Source organism: Lethenteron reissneri, unplaced genomic scaffold (genome assembly GCF_015708825.2).
Source record: "Lethenteron reissneri isolate LAM-NWPU_2019-01 unplaced genomic scaffold, ASM1570882v1 scaffold_1432, whole genome shotgun sequence".
In the NCBI taxonomy this organism is placed as follows: domain Eukaryota; kingdom Metazoa; phylum Chordata; class Hyperoartia; order Petromyzontiformes; family Petromyzontidae; genus Lethenteron; species Lethenteron reissneri.
Window position 1 is genome coordinate 56,526 of NW_026891149.1, and position 20,848 is coordinate 77,373.

Genomic DNA, 20,848 nt, shown 5'->3' on the forward strand with positions numbered 1-20,848 from the left:
TAACATGTGTACTGTATACACACCACTACACTACTACTCCCCACTAACCTGTGTACTGTATACACACTACACTACCACTAACCTGTGTACTGTATACACACCGCTACACTACCACTAACCTGTGTACTGTATACACACACTACACTACCACTAACCTGTGTACTGTATACACACTACACTACCACTCCCCACTAACCTGTATACTGTATACACACCACTACCACTAACCTGTGTACTGTATACACACACTACACTACCACTCCCCACTAACCTGTGTACTGTACACACCACACTACACTACAACTCCCCACTAACATGTGTACTGTATACACACTACACTACCACTCCCCACTAACCTGTGTACTGTACACACCACTACACTACCACTAACCTGTGTACTGACACACTACACTACCACTAACATGTGTACTGTATACACACACTACACTACCACTCCCCACTAACCTGTATACTGTATACACACACTACACTACCACTAACATGTGTACTGTATACACACACTACACTACCACTCCCCACTAACCTGTGTACTGTATACACACACTACACTACCACTCCCACTACCCTGTGTACTGTACACACACACTACACTACCACTCCCCACTAACATGTGTACTGTACACACACACTACACTACCACTCCCCACTAACCTGTGTACTGTATACACACTACCACTCCCCACTAACCTGTGTACTGTACACACACACTACACTACCACTCCCCACTAACATGTGTACTGTATACACACTACACTACCACTCCCACTAACCTGTGTACTGTATACACACACTACACTACCACTCCCACTAACCTGTGTGCTGTACACACACTACACTCCCACTAACCTGTGTACTGTATACACACACTACACTACCACTCCCACTAACCTGTGTACTGTATACACACACTACACTACCACTCCCACTAACCTGTGTACTGTATACACACACTACACTACCACTCCCACTACCCTGTGTACTGTATACACACACTACACTACCACTCCCACTAACATGTGTACTGTATACACACACTACACTACCACTAACCTGTGTACTGTATACACACACTACACTACCACTCCCACTACCCTGTGTACTGTATACACACACTACACTACCACTCCCACTAACCTGTGTACTGTATACACACACTACACTACCACTAACCTGTGTACTGTATACACACACTACCACTACCCTGTGTACTGTATACACACACTACACTCCCACTACCCTGTGTACTGTATACACACACTACACTTCCACTAACGTGTGTACTGTATACACACTACACTACCACTCCCACTACCCTGTGTACTGTATACACACACTACACTCCCACTCCCACTACCCTGTGTACTGTACACACACACTACCACTCCCACTACCCTGTGTACTGTACACACACACTACACTAACACTCCCCACTAACCTGTGTACTGTATACACACCTACACTACCACTAACCTGTGTACTGTATACACCACTACACTACCACTCCCCACTAACCTGTGTACTGTATACACACACTACACTACCACTAACATGTGTACTGTATACACACCACTACACTACCACTCCCCACTAACCTGTGTACTGTATACACACACTACACTCCCACTACCCTGTGTACTGTACACACACTACACTACCACTCCCACTAACCTGTGTACTGTATACACACACTACACTCCCACTAACCTGTGTACTATATACACACACTACACTCCCACTAACCTGTGTACTGTACACACACACTACATACCACTAACCTGTGTACTATATACACACACTACACTACCACTCCCACTAACCTGTGTACTGTATACACACACTACACTACCACTAACGTGTGTACTGTACACACACTACACTACCACTCCCACTACCCTGTGTACTGTATACACACACACACCACTACACTACCACTACCCTGTGTACTGTATACACACACACCACCACTACCCTGTGTACTGTATACACACACACCACTAACCTGTGTACTGTACACACACTACCACTCCCACTACCCTGTGTACTGTATACACACACTACACTCCCACTAACGTGTGTACTGTACACACACTACACTACCACTAACGTGTGTACTGTACACACACCTACACTACCACTAACCTGTGTACTGCATATACACACACTACACTACCACTCCCACTAATGTGTACTGCATACACACACTACACTACCACTCCCACTACCCTGTGTACTGTATACACACACTACACTACACTCCCACTAACCTGTGTACTGCATATACACACACTACACTACCACTCCCACTAACATGTGTACTGCATACACACACTACACTACCACTCCCACTACCCTGTGTACTGTATACACACACTACACTACACTCCCACTAACCTGTGTACTGCATATACACACACTACACTACCACTCCCACTAACATGTGTACTGCATATACACACAAACGATATATTTCAAGCTGTTTGAATATTTGCTTCAGTTCACGTGCAAGGTGAAAACGGAGCATCGTACTTTACTTCAAATGGCTGGCAACACTTGGAAGCTCGGCCCTTAAAGTTGTTTTGTGTTAGAGTTGCGAGCAAAGGAAAGTAGTTCAACATACGTAGGTGGTACGTACACCAAAGGGTTCTTACCTCACAATCTTGGAAGCAGTAGATGGCACGTGGGGGGGGTGCCACATCTTCTTCCCCGTGCAGACGATCTCCTGTCGATTCACAAGAACATTTCCGTATCGAATCATTTACTACTCGTGATTTAAAAAAAACCTCCTTTGGCTTGGTAAAATGCCACAATGTGTGTTGTGCACCCCACATCCGCCCCACGCGGACGAGCGGTAAGGTTTGTCACGCGAACGTCACGTGCCAACTGTTGTATGTTTCGGGATTATGAAATTTTGATAAAAAATAAAAATTAATAATTTTCCGAAAAATGCGCAAATCGCATTAATTATGATAGTGCGTGTATTAACATGCATAAATTATGATAATGCGTGTAATTATATGCATAAATTATGATAATCGTAGAGATAATCGTAGTAATTTATGCGGATGCTTGCGATTATGTTAATATAAGCAGTTATGTTAATTAGGCTTGGTTTCGTTTATCCAGGGTTATATCAATCAGGATAACACGATTATCATCGATTAAACATTTACTGATTATCTTAGTGTGTTTATTATATTTTTTAAGGTCTCCAGGTTCAGATCTCATCACAGGATACAGTTGTCAAGAATAAGACAGTTTTGCATGGACTTGGAAAGAAGCACTCGAACAGTTGGTGTTAAGCAATTTTAATTCTAAACAAGCACATGACACTCTAGTATGCGAAAGCGAGTATACGTCAATAAATTCATGGGCAATCTTATGCAATTAACGAAATTGAATGACTAAAAATACTTCTTCATTGGCGAAATTATGCAGTTAACGAAAATGAATGACCAAACATTTCTTATTCATGTAACTCGACGGCAGCAAACTGCTTTGCACGATCAGTTGATATTGAACGCACCACCTCGAAATGGCAACCCTTTTTGAAACGCAAAGACAGTTTTTCTTTTAAAGTCTTATTCGTGTGCGTGCTGTGTGTGCGTTGTCCCCTCGTAATATTAATTGTGTCGTTAGCTTGTGTGGTGTGGGAGGATACGAACAGCGGCCAGATGTTCCTCTCGATTGGGCGTGGCCGCCGCAAGCTCCTGCTGCTCCCTCGCTCGGCGTGTCGCTCGGCTTTTGCTCTCTCTCTCTCTCCACTGCTGGATTGAGCGGCGTTGGCACGATGTTCTCCTTGAAGATGCTCGGTCGCTCGTGTCGCTCGGTGTCGCTCGTGGCGCACGGTGGCGCACGGTGGCGCCCGGTGGCGCACGGTGGCGCAGGGTGGCGCACGGTGTCGCTCGGTGGCGCACGGTGGCGCCCGGTGGCGCACGGTGGCGCAGGGTGGCGCACGGTGGCGCAAGGTGGCGCACGGTGGCGCCCGGTGGCGCACGGTGGCGCAAGGTGGCGCAAGGTGGCGCACGGTGGCGCAAGGTGGCGCAAGGTGGCGCACGGTGGCGCACGGTGGCGCAAGCTGGCGCACGGTGGCGCAAGGGGCGCACGCGCTTTCTTGGTGGCAGCCCCCGGCTTCTCCACTGCTCGATTGATTGTTGAGTCGGCACGATGCTCGCCGTCGCTCTGGACGTCTTGTGTGTCACACTGGTCGTTGGTCGGTGTGCCCTCAGGCACACGGCGCATTCGATGGCGCTGTCCTCTCCCTCGCAGCCGTTTGACCAGGCTTCCTCCACTGCTTCGCGCTCTGCTTTGCTCGCTTGGTCGACGCTTGGCGATCTCTGCCCTTTTACAGGTTGATTGCTTGTCGTCACTCGTCACTCTCTCTCTGCTCCGTGTTCCCCTTGTTCGTGCGGCTGCCAGCTTTACTTCACCGCGCGAACCTGTCCTTCTGTATGACGAAAAGCTTCTTCGTTGGCGTCGACGAGAAGAGATGGAGCCGAAGCCCTGGAGATCTGTGGTGGGGGCCAGAGCCCCTGTCGATCTGAGTTGAATGGATTTTTCCCCGGCTTATATCAGAAAATCCACTCAATCTTCCCGAGTTGTTTGAAGGCCGTCATATATCTTTCTGTGGGTTGAACACATCTGCGTTCGTGTGTTTCGTGTGCGTGTGCGTTTATTAGTAAAGACCCAGCGGTGTAACCATTCTGGGAGGAGGGGTGGGGAATGTTATTTTGCTTGCGTGTGCAAATCTTGCTGTTTGTGCTCAAAACGCGATCACCCTCCTCTTTCTTTTGCGAGAGACAACAACCTAAACAGTGCGAGAAAGCAGACATCACCGCGTCCCCTCCTCGCGACCTTCCTAACCCTCCAAGTATTCATGGGCCATCTGTTTGTGCTGCGGGGAGACAAAGACGGCCGTGCTTAACTCAAACACGCGAGCAGTCACTCCTCTCTCCGCGTCTCTTGCGAGAAGAAAACAACCAATGTCAGCACAAACCCCCCCCCCCCTTGTGACCTTTTGCTCCCTCCTTGCTTACCCTGGGTGGGTCATTCTGAGGTCAGACCCCGCTGGAAGACAAAGGTGGTCGAGGAGATGTTTGCAATACATTTATGTGGTCCTGTGTGTTACATTTATTCTTGAATTATATTTTATGAGTTCCTTCGGTCTTAGTATCGTGGTTATCATTCGTCTATGTTTAATGAATATTCGCCATGATCCTCGTCACATTATTATTTTGGGCTTCGCCAAGTTTAGTTCTCCAGAGATTGGTGTTTTATTGTGAGTTAATTTTTTTATGTCCTGAGGTTAAGTGCACATGCACTTAAGCTTTCTGGAATTCGTACTCTTTAGTTTTTTTGGAAGGTCGTGTAAGTAGGAAACATATAATAATAGTAAAAATATTATTGTTTGTTGGTTAATTATCTTTGTTAAGTTTCTACTTTTCGGTGAGGGAAACGTTAAGAAAACGCGAAGTTTCAACCGTTATTCACTCTGCACCTTATCTGTACATCTCCAGATGTCTTGGAGGTTTAGTCCATACATCTTTTTGTCCGTCTGGATGTCTATGACCTCTTGTGACCGAATTCCTATCATTTCAACCGCCCTCCATGTCTCATGGACTCCCGGTGTGCCCGTGAGGAGAAGTGAGCCGTCCTCATTATTAAAACAAATATAGATATAATAAAAACAAAAATAATTTTTTTTTCTTAATTATTCTTAATATTAATAACGGAAAACAGGGCATAGATCCAACACAACTTGTCACTGCTTCAGCCCCCCCCGTCCAGTTGCGTGTTGGGAGAGCAAACGCCCCGCCACGTTCGCAATCGAGCTCGTCGTTTGCGCATCGTCTCAACATTCCAACCTGTTTCCCGTCTTGAATAGAGAAAGGTGATGCAATCACTGTGCGCCTACAGTTAGAGGGACCCGAGGCGGTGGGGGGGGGGTGCATGCAGGGGGCGTTAATGTATTTAGAAAAGTGCAATGACATGGAACGGGTCACTACGCAGCACAGCGCGGGTTGCTGCCAGAGAAGGGGGAGAATCTGCAGTTGCAGCAGCAGCAACAGCAGCCCTGCCTGTCGGCAGGTCACGTGACAAGTCAGAGAGAGGGTGTCGGGGAAAGGTGACAGGGGGGGGGGGCACGTGAGGTGAGCCCGGGAACCCGCTGGTACGTTCTAGAAGGGGGCGTGGCCGGGAGGATAAAAGTGGACCCAGAACGGAAGCTCGGGGCTGTCGCTTGGAGTGGGATCCCCCCGTCGTGCTGATGGAGTCTTCGTCGATGTCTTCACCTTCTCGGGCGTCGTCAGTCCGGCGGTCTGCCGGCCATCCTGACTGGGGGTGTGTTGTTGTTGTTGTTGCCCCTTGTAGCTCGTGAAGGCTGCTAATAAACAGAGTGCCTCCTACTTCCCTGTCTCTCCGAGTGTGTCGCTGCATACGGATGTTGTTTGCGTTCTGCAACTGCTGGTGACGACGCCATTGCTGCCGCTACCACCGCACGGCTTTAAGCGGGTCTCGTGTGGATGCTCAACTTGTTTCACGTCGTACGTAGCCAACGGCGTTCATCGCAGGTGCGCTTGAGAGAACGGCCCTCGAAAGCGGATTTCGCAGAATCGATATTAATAGAGGATCAGTCGATGCACCGTGGAAGCGACTGCTGTCGCACGTTGTCACAAAAGTGTAGAACTCAACTTGAGCGACTTTCGTTTGGTTTAAAACCATTTATCCTCCCCTTCATAACGGAGATGCAGGCGTGCAATGAAAACGTGAACACACCTTCATACCGACATAACTGGAGCGCGCCGTGATTTAAACCAACGCTGCAGCCGTCTAAAGCCAACTGTAAAACAAATCAAGAAAGCTTGGTTTCAAGAATGCAGACGAAAAAAACATCCTCGCAATGTCACACAAGGTGACATGGCTCAGCAGCACCAGCAGCGCATTTTCCGTTGCTTGCAGATTTTCGCGCTTCAAGCCCATGGACCGCCCTGGTTAATCACGGGGGTTTTTACCGACCGAAGGAAGATGGCACCGTTTGTTTCGCAGTGGACCCTCAAGATCCCCCGTGAGGTCACGCAAAACAGAGGTTGTGTGTGCACTGGCACATGAAACTTCTCACAATGTACTTCATCGAGAAAAACCATATCGCAACACCACTGCCGCGCTGGCAGACTCGCGCGTAAACCTGCAGCAGCAGAGCACTGGGATTGTTGAGACGAGGTGTGAGTGACGCAAGGCGCTTGCAGCTGCTGAGGCATTTAACCTGTTCCCGTGTCTGAGATGTCTCCAAGTTGCAGGGTGGTGGAGTCCCATTCACCGCCCAATCTCAGAACATGCGAGCGGTTCAGTGTTAATGGTATTTGGAGAGTTATAGCGCCACTGTTTTTTAACACAATGCAGAGAACTGTAGCGACACAAACTCACTCTGCGATAGCTGGCGCAAAACCGTGCCCCACGCGCCCGCATGGCTTGACGTGTACGAACGTCATCGCGGAATCACACACGCGTCCACAGAATGGAATTGTAAAGAACCGATGGCGCACACGTGACACGTGCGTACGCCATCGGAACGGGAAAAGGTTGGGGGGGAGGGGGTGCCCACCGCACGCAAATCCTCACGCGCGGCTTCAAGAAAGGACCGACCTCAACTTTGGTGGGGAGTGTCCACCAGTGCGGCAGACGGGGCGGTGATCTTCTCCGGGACGGTGACATTCTCAGGGAGCAAAACGGAGTCGCTGTGTGGGATCAGGCAGCTTGTTTTGCACACGGATCCTGGCAACAGGGAGACACCAAACCACCATCACCACCGCCATCGTCGTCATCACGTGTAGATGTTGAACTGCTTCTTGTGTTTAGTTTGTTGTCCTCACACCCCCCCCCCCCGCCGTACTTCCGATGAGCATGGCGTGCTACGTGCGTTGCTAAAGCAGTTAAACACATACACGTTCACCGTCACGAGGCGCTTGCCGTTGGACGACTCGGAATCTGTAGCGATCGAGATTTTGTGTCTGCACGGCGCCCCGAGTGTGCCCTCGGAGCTCAAAAAGAGTCAATGGAGACCTTCTAAGCAGAGGTCGCAAACGGGTTTTGATTCCCTACCCGTACCCGGCCGCACCAGGGTCGCAAACGGGTACCCGTACCCGGCCGTACCCGTACCCTACCCGTACCGGCCGGGTACGGGTAGAGTACGGGTACGGGTAGGGTACGGGTATCGGGTATCCGATTGTGACCTCTGGGACGAAGCCATGTTGCAGGCGCGGGTGGGTTGATTCTAGGAACTTGAATTGTGAGAAGAGACAAGACGTTGGGAAATGAGCGACAAACGGTGACTCACCTGTGACTCACGGTCTACGCGTACCCGGCCGCACCAGGGTCGCAAACGGATACCCGATACCCGGCTACCCGGCCGGGTACGGGTAGCCGGGTATCGGGTAGGGTGCGGGTATCGGGTACCCGGTTGCGACCTCTGCTTCTAAGTCCCTGCGGAAGACCCGTCCTGTTTCAAAGGGCCTCTCTCTCGAGTCCTCCATCTTGTCCCTCGAGTCATTCTCTCCCTCATTACCTCGCACTGAGTCATTCATCTTTAACACGCTTGGTATTCTGGGATCAAATTAAGGGCACCCTTTGAATTAAAATGATCATAATTACGACCGACTGTTGTTCCCCACTAAAGTGAAATGTTCTTCCGCACGAAATGACAAGCGTCACGGAGTGCGGTCCGGCGGCAGAGATTCGGGGCTGTGCCGTGGGGCGGCCAAAGATGAGATCGATTCGTGCGCCTAATGGATAGAGCGCCGAGATTGGCAGTTGCGGCGATTGCGAGGGTGACAGTTTCAAAAACTTCTCTCCACACTTTCGTGATGACCGTTGCCTTACAACGGGAACAAATCTGTACAGGAGGAGACTGATATGTCGGGGCAATGGACCTTCTGAGCAGAGAGACGGAGTGGGCAACACCTTGACCGACCAATCGTTGTAAAGCCGAAGCTTTTTAAGAAACTGGAAAACTTCGATTGACAAGGTGGCATTTTTTTATTCCCCCACGAGCACAACGATTTGGAAAATCCCCCTTCAAGAAAAGTGAACAAAAAAAATGGAGCAAATTTACTCTCCTTTGTAAAGCTACAAGTGGCACACACAGACACACAGGCACATATACACAGACACACACACATACACACAGTGACACACACACAGAGACACAGTGACACACACACAGTGACACAGAGACACACACACAGACACACAGAGACACACACAGAGACACACACACAGACACACACACGTAGCAGCAGCAAGTGGCAACTGCAAGTGGATTTGCCACCGCGTAGGTTACGACACAAAGCTCTCTCCGCTGTGTCTTCTGAGTTTTGCCCGTCGTGCCTTTTAGCCTGGCACGATGCCCGACGTTTCACTCCACGTGCTGGGACCTTCTTCATTCACTTCCCCCGAAGAAGCCCCCGACACGTCGGGTGAAGTGTTGGAACCGCCGTGCCGAACAGACACGCACAGGCCCAAACCCAAGACGCAAAACTCGCGGGGAGGTGCGAGAGAGAATTTCAATTAAAAGCAACTCCCGTTTGAATGTGGAACCAAACGATGGGGAAGCTTGCTAAAGGCTCTATGGGGGAATCTTTGTCTTTATTATATATATACAAGGTGGAACTGGAACATTGAGATTATTTGGTTGATACATTTCTCAGGTACAATGTACAACATTGTTCACCAGCTGTTGTCCCATCGTTTGGTTCTACATTCAAACGTGTGTTCTTGGTTCTTTCGGTAAAGTCACGTAGAAGGGAGATAATAAAATAATTGAATATAAAACAAAAAAATTCTCACGACGTTTCGACTGCAACACAAGCAGCAATCATCATCAGGTGTGAAATCCACCGCAAGAAAATTAGAAAAAAGACGTTTTTCAAATTTTCTTTCTTTTTTCAAATTTTCTTTCTGTGGATTTCAAACCAAATAATCTCAATGTTCCAGTGCCACCTTGTATATATAAAAGCAAAAATATAGCCTTTAGCAAGCTGCTTGGGCAAGTTCTGCTAGTGAGCACCTATGAAGGCCGGGGGGGGGGGGTGGGTGGTCAGCACCACGCCTGCTCACACGTCACACACCAAGTACTCATTCAGGCTGAGTTGACCCAGTGGAGGCCCAGGACTGGTTCAGATATTCGTCGCTGAATATTAGCCGCAAGCCGGAAACGAACTCGGTTGCCGGTTTGCACGCTGCCCACGACACTACAGCTATGGAAGAAGATCACCGGTATAGTCTCAAAAGACTGCAGGGCAAGTGCTGTCAGTGAGCACCATGAGGGGGTGGGTGATCAGTATCACTCCCACTATACACACACACACAGAATCAGAATATTCATTTATATTGGAAGAATCCGATGAGTTACGAAGCTCTTTTTCACACACATCCATTCGAGGCGTGTCTACCGCTGCTGTGCTACTACCCCCATAACCCCATAAATACTCAACAAAATATACAAATATGTTTGAGAAGCCAGCTACGCCGTTACCTATTCCGTATCCGGTAGGGCAGTCGCATGTGATGATGAACGGAGGGTCCGGGGCGGTGCACTCGCCCTGCTCGTGCGGGCACAGCTGCAGTTCCCCACTCCAGCGTCCATTCTTGCTGCACCGGATCACTGTGTGGTTCTGCTGGTCCAATACAGAGACACACACAACAACAACAACCGCCATTCGCCACTAAGTGGCGGTGACGTCACCACGACGCTTGTGCCAGGCCAAGTGCACCTTGAGGCCACGTGAAGTGTCGAACGCCCGCTGGCAGGAGGTCACGGGGCAGACCCAGCAGGTGCCACGGGTCGACTGACCGAGATGACCGAGATGACTGGCTGATGCACCACCTGTGCCCCCTACTGTACAAACTTGCTGTGCTTTAGCCACCCGGCGCTCCGCTCGTTGTTGTGAGCGTCGCTCCTCTGCCCTCCGTTGTTGTTGGAGGGCGACTGCCTCCAACTGCCCAGTAGCGTCCTTCACGAGCCTCCTCCACTGAGGCCGATCTTGACACCGCTGGTACCAGTCATCGGCAAGTCCACTCAGCTCCACGTCCTCCTGTACCACATCACTCCCTCTTCTCTAGCCCGTGCCGCGCCCGTTTAGCCCCCTCTATCTGGCCAAACAAGAGCTGTTTAGGCATGCGGTGGCTGGGCATGCGGGCTACATGACCCAGCCAACGCAGCCTCGCCTGCCGGAGGAGCTCACCGATGGGACTTTGCCCAGATCTTTCACACACACACGCGCACACTTGTCAACTCATGAGTAACATCAATTGCAATGCCTCGAGGCATCTAATCACATCATGAGTTTGGCAATACCCAAATATGATAAATCAGCTGATGCATTCATCATCATCTTCAGTCAATTCAATGCTGGATGAAGGCCTCTCCCCCCCCCCCAAGCCTTCATCATCCCTTGGTCCTGCAATGTGGCAATCCATCTCGTACTCACACACGCCAGCTGTCTTTTCCGCTCCATCTCCCCGGTCCCCTCACCTGGCTGCCAATCCGTCATGAATCTCGACCGTCACGAGGCCATCATCCCACGCGGTGACGGCCTCCTGCCCAAGCCCACGTGCTGCTCCCAGCCGCTAGCATGGTGCATCCAACCTGCGCCGTGCACGCACCTATCCACACTTCTTGGCGCACTGTTCCACTATTGTAACCATTTTATTTTTCCAGCATTCCATGTTTCCAAACCCATGTAAACCATTGCGTGCAATTCCTGTACGACAGTTACAGTGTCATTCCTAAGGCATCAGAAAGGGGAGGTTGCAAACACGCTCAAGGGAAGGCACTGAACGTATAAATGGCCCCCGGGAAAAACAATAACAGCCACAGGAGGTCCCCGTGAAACTTAGTGCATATTCGAGTGCGTGTGTGTCACTGTAAATGTGTGTGTGTGTCACTGTAAATGTGTGTCATACTGTAAATGTGTGTGTGTCATACTGTAAATGTGTGTGTCATACTGTAAATGTGTGTGTGTCACTGTTAATGGTGTGTGTGTCACTGAATGTGTGTCACTGTAAATGTGTGTGTGTGTTACTGTAAATGTGTGTGTGTGTTACTGTAAATGTGTGTGTGTCACTGTAAATGTGTGTGTGTCATACTGTAAATGTGTGTGTCACTGTTAAGTGTGTGTGTGTCACTGTTAATGTGTGTCACTGTAAATGTGTGTGTGTTACTGTAAATGTGTGTGTGTTACTGTAAATGTGTGTGTGTGTCATACTGTAAATGTGTGTGTCACTGTTAATGTGTGTGTGGTCACTGTTAATGTGTGTCACTGTAAATGTGTGTGTGTGTTACTGTAAATGTGTGTGTGTGTTACTGTAAATGTGTGTGTACTGTAAATGTGTGTGTGTGTCACTGTAAATGTGTGTCACTGTAAATGTGTGTGTGTCACTGTAAATGTGTGTGTTACTGTAAATCTGTGTGTCACTGTATAATGTGTGTGTCACTGTAAATGTGTGTGTCACTGTTAATGTGGTGTGTCACTGTAAATGTGTGTCATTGTATAATGTGTGTGTTACTGTAAATGTGTGTCACTGTAAATGTGTGTGTCACTGTAAATGTGTGTGTCACTGTAAATGTGTGTCACTGTAAATGTGTGTGTCACTGTTAATGTGTGTGTCACTGTTAATGTGTGTCATTGTATAATGTGTGTGGTTACTGTAAATGTGTGTCACTGTAAATGTGTGTGTCACTGTAAATGTGTGTGTCACTGTAAATGTGTGTGTCACTGTTAATGTGTGTGTCACTGTTAATGTGTGTCATTGTATAATGTGTGTGTGTTACTGTAAATGTGTGTCACTGTAAATGTGTGTGTCACTGTAAATGTGTGTGTCACTGTAAATGTGGTGTGTCACTGTAAATGTGTGTGTGTTACTGTAAATGTGTGTGTCACTGTAAATGTGTGTCACTGTAAATGTGTGTGTGTCACTGTAAATGTGTGTGTGTCACTGTAAATGTGTGTGTGTCACTGTAAATGTGTGTGTGTCACTGTAAATGTGTGTGTGTCACTGTAATGTGTGTACTGTAAATGTGTGTGTCACTGTAAATGTGTGTGTTACTGTAAATGTGTGTGTGTGTCACTGTAATGTGTGTGTGTCACTGTAAATGTGTGTGTGTCACTGTAAATGTGTGTGTGTCACTGTAATGTGTGTGTACTGTAAATGTGTGTGTCACTGTAAATGTGTGTGTGTACTGTAAATGTGTGTGTTACTGTAAATGTGTGTGTACTGTAAATGTGTGTTCACTGTAAATGTGTGTGTGTCACTGTAATGTGTGTGTCACTGTTAATGTGTGTGTTCATTGTAAATGTGTGTGTCACTGTAATGTGTGTGTCACTGTAAATGTGTGTGTCACTGTAAATGTGTGTCACTGTAATGTGTGTGTGTACTGTAAATGTGTGTGTACTGTTAATGTGTGTGTTCACTGTAATGTGTGTGTCACTGTAATGTGTGTGTTACTGTAAATGTGTGTCACTGTAAATGTGTGTGTCACTGTAAATGTGTGTGTGTCACTGTAAATGTGTGTGTGTCACTGTAAATGTGTGTGTGTGTTACTGTAAATGTGTGTGTCACTGTAAATGTGTGTGTCACTGTAAATGTGTGTCACTGTAAATGTGTGTGTGTGTCACTGTAAATGTGGTGTGTGTCACTGTAAATGTGTGTGTGTCACTGTAAATGTGTGTGTGTCACTGTAAATGTGTGTGTCACTGTTAATGTGTGTGTTACTGTAAATGTGTGTGTCACTAGTAAATGTGTGTGTGTTACTGTAAATGTTGTGTGTGTCACTGTTAATGTGTGTGTCACTGTAAATGTGTGTGTGTCACTGTAAATGTGTGTGTGTCACTGTAATGTGTGTGTTACTGTAAATGTGTGTGTCACTAGTAAATGTGTGTGTGTTACTGTAAATGTGTGTGTTACTGTAAATGTGTGTGTGTTACTGTAAATGTGTGTGTTACTGTAAATGTGTGTGTGTCACTGTAATGTGTGTGTGTCACTGTTAATGTGTGTGTGTTATTGTAATGTGTGTGTGTTATTGTAATGTGTGTGTCACTGTAATGTGTGTGTCACTGTAAATGTGTGTCACTGTTAATGTGTGTGTGTTACTGTAAATGTGTGTGTGTGTTACTGTTAATGTGTGTGTGTGTGTTACTGTAAATGTGTGTGTCACTGTTAATGTGTGTGTTACTGTAAATGTGTGTGTGTTACTGTAAATGTGTGTGTGTCACTGAATGTGTGTGTACTGTAAATGTGTGTGTGTTACTGTAAATGTGTGTGTCACTGTTAATGTGTGTGTGTTACTGTAAATGTGTGTGTCACTGTAAATGTGTGTGTGTTACTGTAAATGTGTTACTGTAAATGTGTGTGTCACTGTTAATGTGTGTGTGTTACTGTAAATGTGTGTGTCACTGTTAATGTGTGTGTGTTACTGTAAATGTGTGTGTCACTGTGTGTGTCACTGTGTGTGTGTCACTGTGTGTGTGTCACTGTGTGTGTGTTACTGTAAATGTGTGTGTGTTACTGTAAATGTGTGTGTGTGTCACTGTAAATGTGTGTGTGTGTATTACTGTAAATGTGTGTGTGTCACTGTATAATGTGTGTGTGTTACTGTAAATCTGAGTGTCACTGTAAATGTGTGTGTCACTGTAAATGTGTGTGTCACTGTAAATGTGTGTGTCACTGTTAATGTGTGTGTCACTGTAAATGTGTGTGTTACTGTAAATGTGTGTGTCACTGTAAATGTGTGTGTCACTGTAAATGTGTGTGTCACTGTAAATGTGTGTGTGTCACTGTAAATGTGTGTCACTGTAAATGTGTGTGTGTGTTACTGTAAATGTGTATGTCACTGTAAATGTGTGTGTGTGTTACTGTAAATGTGTATGTCACTGTTCATGTGTGTGCCACTGTAAATGTGTGTCACTGTAAATGTGTGTGTCACTGTAAATGTGTGTCACTGTAAATGTGTGTGTGTGTCACTGTAAATGTGTGTGTGTGTCACTGTAAATGTGTGTGTCACTGTAAATGTGTGGTGTGTCACTGTGTGTGTGTCACTGTGTGTGTGTATCACTGTGTGTGTGTGTCACTGTAAATGTGTGTGTCACTGTAAATGTGTGTGTGTCACTGTAAATGTGTGTGTGTGTGTCACTGTAAATGTGTGTGTGTGTCACTGTGTGTGTGTGTGTCACTGTGTGTGTGTGTCACTGTGTGTGTGTCACTGTAAATGTGTGTGTGTGTGTCACTGTGTGTGTGTGTCACTGTGTGTGTGTGTGTGTCACTGTGTGTGTGTGTGTGTCACAGACGCCATGACCACCACAGTGGCTAAACGGGGGCTCTGGACGGGTGTGAGGGGCTGGTAACCCCTCCACCTTCAATTAACCACCACTAAACCACGAATTAAACATAAACCTGAAACAAATAAGCTTGTGCCGGAGGCCCCGGGGGGTCAGGCTTTTATGACGTCTCCTGGCCAAACCCCATTTGGCGGAGCCAGGAGATTGAATTTTCACCCTCGGGGCTCCTCCAGAAACAACAAAAAACCATTGCGGATGGCCACGTGGAATGTTCGAACGCTCACTGCGGAGGAGAGGCTGCCACTCCTCTGTCGGGAGCTGGACCGGTACCGCCTGGATCTCTGTGGCATTCAGGAGGTCCGGTGGACCGGTTCTGGCTCCTGCCACCATGAGGGGTGGACAGTCCTCTACTCGGGGCAGGAGACTGCCAAACAACAGGGTGTGGCTCTTCTTCTGAACAAAAGAATGAAGGGGGCGTGGGAGCGTGGCGGTGAGGTGTGGGAAGCTGTAAGCCCCAGGATACTTTGGGCTCGCCTTCCCATCAACCAGAGGCGAGGAGTGGTGGTCGTGGTTACTTATGCCCCCACCGAAGACGAACATCCGTGGAGGGATGCAGGCAAAGCCGATGAGTCAGACTCTTTCTATGACCTCCTGTCACAGGTGCTGGCTAAAGTGGCCACTCGGGACAGAGTCATCTTGTTGGGTGACTTCAATGCCCGAGTTGGTCATGATGCTGGTACCTGGTCTGGAGTGATTGGAAGGCATGGGCCAGATCAGCTCAATAATAACGGTAGGAGGCTGCTAGATTTTTGTGCAGCCCATGGGCTTGTAATTACCAACACGCTGTTCCGGCATCGGCGCATCCACACAACATCATGGATACATGCCGGGTCCAAGCAAGAACATCTGCTGGACTACATAGTGACGGACCAGCGGATGCGAGCCCATGTCCTTGACACCAGGACCTACCGTGGAGCTGATCTGTCCTCTGACCATCGACTAGTCATCTGTAAGATGCGCCTGCCTTTCTTCCACTCCGGTGGTGGGTGTACACCCAGGATCCCATTCCAACCAAAAGTGGACTGGTCTCAGTTAGCTGATGAAAGTTGCAAGCGAGAATTTCATCATCGCTTGCAGCTGGGGTTGGCATCGTCCCCCACTCCACCTGATGTCGAGGGAAATGGGCGAGGTTTAAGACTGTGACTCATGCAGCTGCAATGGCTGCTTTGGGTACGCGGTCCAGACCTCCCCAGAAACCCTGGCTGACAGAGGAGGTGTTCAGGTTAATTGAGAAAAAGCGTCAGGCCCACTCTCATCGCCTACAGCATCCCACGTCAGAGAATGAGGAGGTTTACCGCAGCCTTCGCTCAGAAGTTCGGAGAGCCGTCAGGCGCTGTAAGGATGGGTGGTGGTCGCGGGTTGCTGAGGAGATGGAGTCTGCCTCAGTGGCCCGTGATCACAAATCACTATTTAACTCCATCAAAAAAGTAACCTGCAGCGCCACACCTATTACCATCATTAGAGGAAAAAACGGTGATCCAATCTCCGACCCCCAGGAACAGGTTTGCAGATTTGCTGAGCATTTCTGTGAGGTCCTGGGGGAGGGAAATTCTCTCAGCCAGGAAAACATCATGGCACAAAGTGGTGATAACCCTGCTGAGGCTGCGGTGCCTCAAATATTGGAAGAGGTCACCCCCTGTGAGTGGCTGGCTGAGGTGCCATCTGTTGAGGAAGTACTGAAGGCGATCCGGAGTCTGAGACCAGGAAGGCACCGGGCAGAGATGATCTCCCAAGCGAAATGCTGAGGGAGGGTGGCGTTGTGCACAGACTGCCCTATATGACATCATAACAACAGTCTGGACCACTGGACGGGTTCCGCAGGACTGGAAGGATGCCCTGGTGGTTCCCCTCTTTAAGAAGGGGGACCGTACCGACTGTAACAACTACAGGGGCATCTCACTCCTCAGTGTGCCGGGTAAGGTCCTGGCAAGGATTATTCAACATCGCCTTGCTAGGCACGCTGAGGAGAGGCTTGCGGAGCCCCAATGCGGTTTCAGGAAAGGGCGGTCCTGCACAGATGCCATATTTTCTGTCCGTCTGCTACAGCAGAGGTGTAGGGAATTCCAAAAAGACCTACATCTCTGCTTATTGACCTGGTCAAGCCTATGATACCATCAGTAGGACTGGGCTCTGGGTTGTTCTTCGTGCTTTCGGAGTCCCTGACCCTCTGCTCACGATCATTAAGGACCTTCATGATGGTGAGCGGGCCCGGGTAAAACTACGTGGCCGGGAGTCGGAGCCTTTCCCTGTACACCTTGGGGTGCGACAGGGATGTCCTCTGGCTCCCACATTATTTAACATCTATTTTGACCGCGTAGTTCGTGAAGCCTTCAATAGCTGTACCGGGGGAATTTCCATTTGGTACAGATATAATGGGAGGCTGATCGACGCCCGGGTGCGATCAAGGGATGGCTCCCTATTGGTCAACCACGTTATGTATGCCGATGATTTGGTAATAGCTGCTCATTCAGAAGAGGAGTTGGAGGCGCTGCTGCTGAGACTGGAGCGTGCCACTAAGAGGTGGGGCCTTACCATCAGCCCCACCAAAACTAAGCACCTGCCTGGGTATTTTGTACCATCGGACACTCCACCCCACAACTCCCAATTGGTGATGGGGCAGTTGTGGAGAGAGTGGAGAGTTTCCCATACCTGGGCAGTGTGCTTATGACCGGCTCCAGTCTATCAGCAGGTCTCACTCCGAATCAGTCGAGCGGCAATATCTTTTCATCGGTTGCGTAACGCTGTGTGGAAGCTACCTGGTCTGTCGCTCCACGAAGCTTCAGGTCTTCTCGGCCACGGTCATTCCCTCCCTTCTCTACGCTTGCGAGACGTGGACCCCCCTGGTGGAGCATCTTCGCCGGTTGGAAACATTTAGGCTGGCCTGCCTACGATCCATCCTGGGTTTAACCAGGCTGGATTGTGTGAGGAGCTCACAAATCCTTGAAAGATCTGGGCAAAGTCCCATCAGTGAGCTCCTCCGGCAGGCAAGGCTGCGTTGGCTGGGTCATGTAGCCCGCATGCCCAGCCACCGCATGCCTAAACAGCTTTTGTTCGGCCGGATCGAGGGGGCTAGACGGGCGCGGCACGGGCTGGAGAAGAGATGGAGTGATGTGGTACAGGAGGACGTGGAGCTGAGTGGACTTGCCGATGACTGGTACCAGCGGTGTCAAGATCGGCCTCAGTGGAGGAGGCTCGTGAAGGACGCTACTGGGCAGTTGGAGGCGACGCTCACAACAACGAGCGGAGCGCCGGGTGGCTAAAGCACAGCAAGTTGGCACAGTAGGGGGCACAGGTGGTGCATCAGCCAGTCATCTCGGTCATCTCGGTCAGTCGACCCGTGGCACCTGGGTCTGCCCCGTGACCTCCTGCCAGCGGGCTTTCGACACTTCACGTGGCCTCAAGGTGCACTTGGCCTGGCACAAGCATCGTGGTGACGTCACCGCCACTTAGTGGCGAATGGCGGTTGTTGTTGTTGTGTGTGTGTGTCAGTGTGTGTGTGTGTCACTGTGTGTGTGTGTCACTGTAAATGTGTGTGTGCGTGTGCGCGCTGCGCTACAAACCCGGCGACCTGAGTTTGATTCCTGTTCACAGCCAACGCCAGTGACGATTATCTGAAGCGGTGCTGGGCCTCCCCCAGGCCACGAGTGTGTGGCGCGGCGGCGTGTGGTCACCATCGCCACGCCAGAGACACAGACGCGGCCGGGCGCGCTGCTGCCCACCGACCCCCTCGTGCTGACAGCACGTGCCCCCAACAACAAGTCCGTCGAGGCTACGTGGGGGCGGGGGGGGGATCTTTGTGCTCGTGCGAGGTGTGCGGGACCTTGCTGGCGCTGGCGGTGCTGCAGTTGACCCAGCAGCGGGAGCCGAGCTGCCAGCGCTGCGTGCACGTGTAGGAGCCGTGCAGCACTGGCGGCAGCGGGGGGCACTGCACGGGCACGCAGCCGCCCTCCTCCCAGTGGCCACTGTCCGTGCACCTCACCTTGAACCCCCTGGGGGAGGGGCGGGCGGCGGCAGGAGCCGGGTGATTTGCGAGCGTGTTGGCTGTGCGCACGTGTGTGTGTGTGCTCGCCATCTAAAACTATTAAACATTTTTTTCTTCCCCAGGTAAGGTCCACGGAGCTGTAGTCGCTCTTTTTCAGAAGTGACCTTGCCACAAATGACAGCAGTGAAACAATCTTGATGTGAAGTTTTCGTGACTGCAGGGATCCATACTCTTTGGCTCTTTCGGTAAGGCCGTCATCAGGTGGGACAAGCACAGCAAGAAACAATCGCTGAAGTGGGCAAAAGGGCTGTCGTGACAAGAGGCTATATAGGTAAGAAGCAGTGAAGGTTTTAACCTGGTTAATAACATCATTCCAATGATCGCTCAATTTGTATCCATCTTCTCGGTTGATGTTATGTCTATGTTTATATATCTGGATGGCTTCATGAACAAACCTTTGATAGTAGCCCGAAGGTTTGCAGAGTACCCTGGTCTCGGAAAAAACAATATTAGGAGAGCCCACAGCGTCATAGCGATGGTCAGCCACGCGGAGGTATTGGTTCTGCCGTGTTTCAGATCTTCCTTGTCGTTTCGTTTCCCCAATGTAACAGCCCTACAGGTGCAACTTAGTTTGTAGACTCCAGGATATTGTTGTCACGTGACGAAAACAACCGCGCAAATTTATGACTGCAAAATAATCGCGATGCGTTTGTAGAAAGGTGTATTACACACGTACGTGGGGACACAGCCAATCCTTAACATTTGCCAACATTTGGAACGATGATTCCGGCATTGAGCGCCCCACACGTGCGCGTGACGTGCACCCAGGGCACGGTGTTTGTGAGCACACACGTCTGCTCGCGTTCCATGACCGTGGCGGGGTGCTGGTGTGCCGAGGGTAGCGGGAGGTGTGGAAGCGGGCTTTACTTGCGACTGGTGAGCGGCACGTGGTGTCCCGGCTCGCAGCGATACTTGCAGGAGGAGCCGACCTCCTGTCCGTCGTGTTTGCAGCGGTCGGTGCGCGCCACGGCGTTGGCCATGGGCGGCGGGGCCCGGCACGTCAGCTGGCAGTACGCCTCCGGCAGGGACCACAGTCCGTCCTCCTGGCACCGCAGCTCTGCGCTCGCACCTGGCGTCCCCGCGGAAGGACAAACGCAAAGACGTTCGGCGTCACAATCCGTCGTCGGCGATCGTGTTTGCCGCGGCGGCGATTAAAGCCGGAGGGAGAATGACGATGGTTCTCGGTGCTCCCCTCTTCACAGTGTTAAAACTATTAAACTAGTTTTTATTTTACCAGGTAAGGTCCACCGAGCTCTCTGGCTCTTTTTCAAAATTTCACACGATGGCGAGCCAACGAAGGGTGGGTAATCATCGCGTGGAAATTCCTAGCAGTCAACAAATAATCAAAACGCACATTCATTCGAAATGTGGAGGGAAAAACGGGAAGAATCGGAGAAAC

The 20,848-nt window shown here is 49.6% G+C and overlaps 1 protein-coding gene across 1 annotated transcript in view; it reads right to left on the reverse strand.

Annotated features, from left to right (window-relative positions):
* LOC133362305 (pappalysin-1-like) overlaps positions 1-20,518 on the reverse strand; it is a gene marked incomplete at its 5' end in the record, with an annotated part of 30,828 nt that extends 10,310 nt beyond the window's left edge. Inside the window, 4 exons of the mRNA XM_061581229.1 lie at positions 7,666-7,788; positions 10,547-10,685; positions 19,228-19,396; positions 20,317-20,518. Of these exons, the coding sequence (XP_061437213.1) occupies positions 7,666-7,788; positions 10,547-10,685; positions 19,228-19,396; positions 20,317-20,518 (633 nt within the window). The remainder of the gene's footprint in view (positions 1-7,665; positions 7,789-10,546; positions 10,686-19,227; positions 19,397-20,316) is intronic.
* Positions 20,519-20,848: the final 330 nt, after the last annotated feature.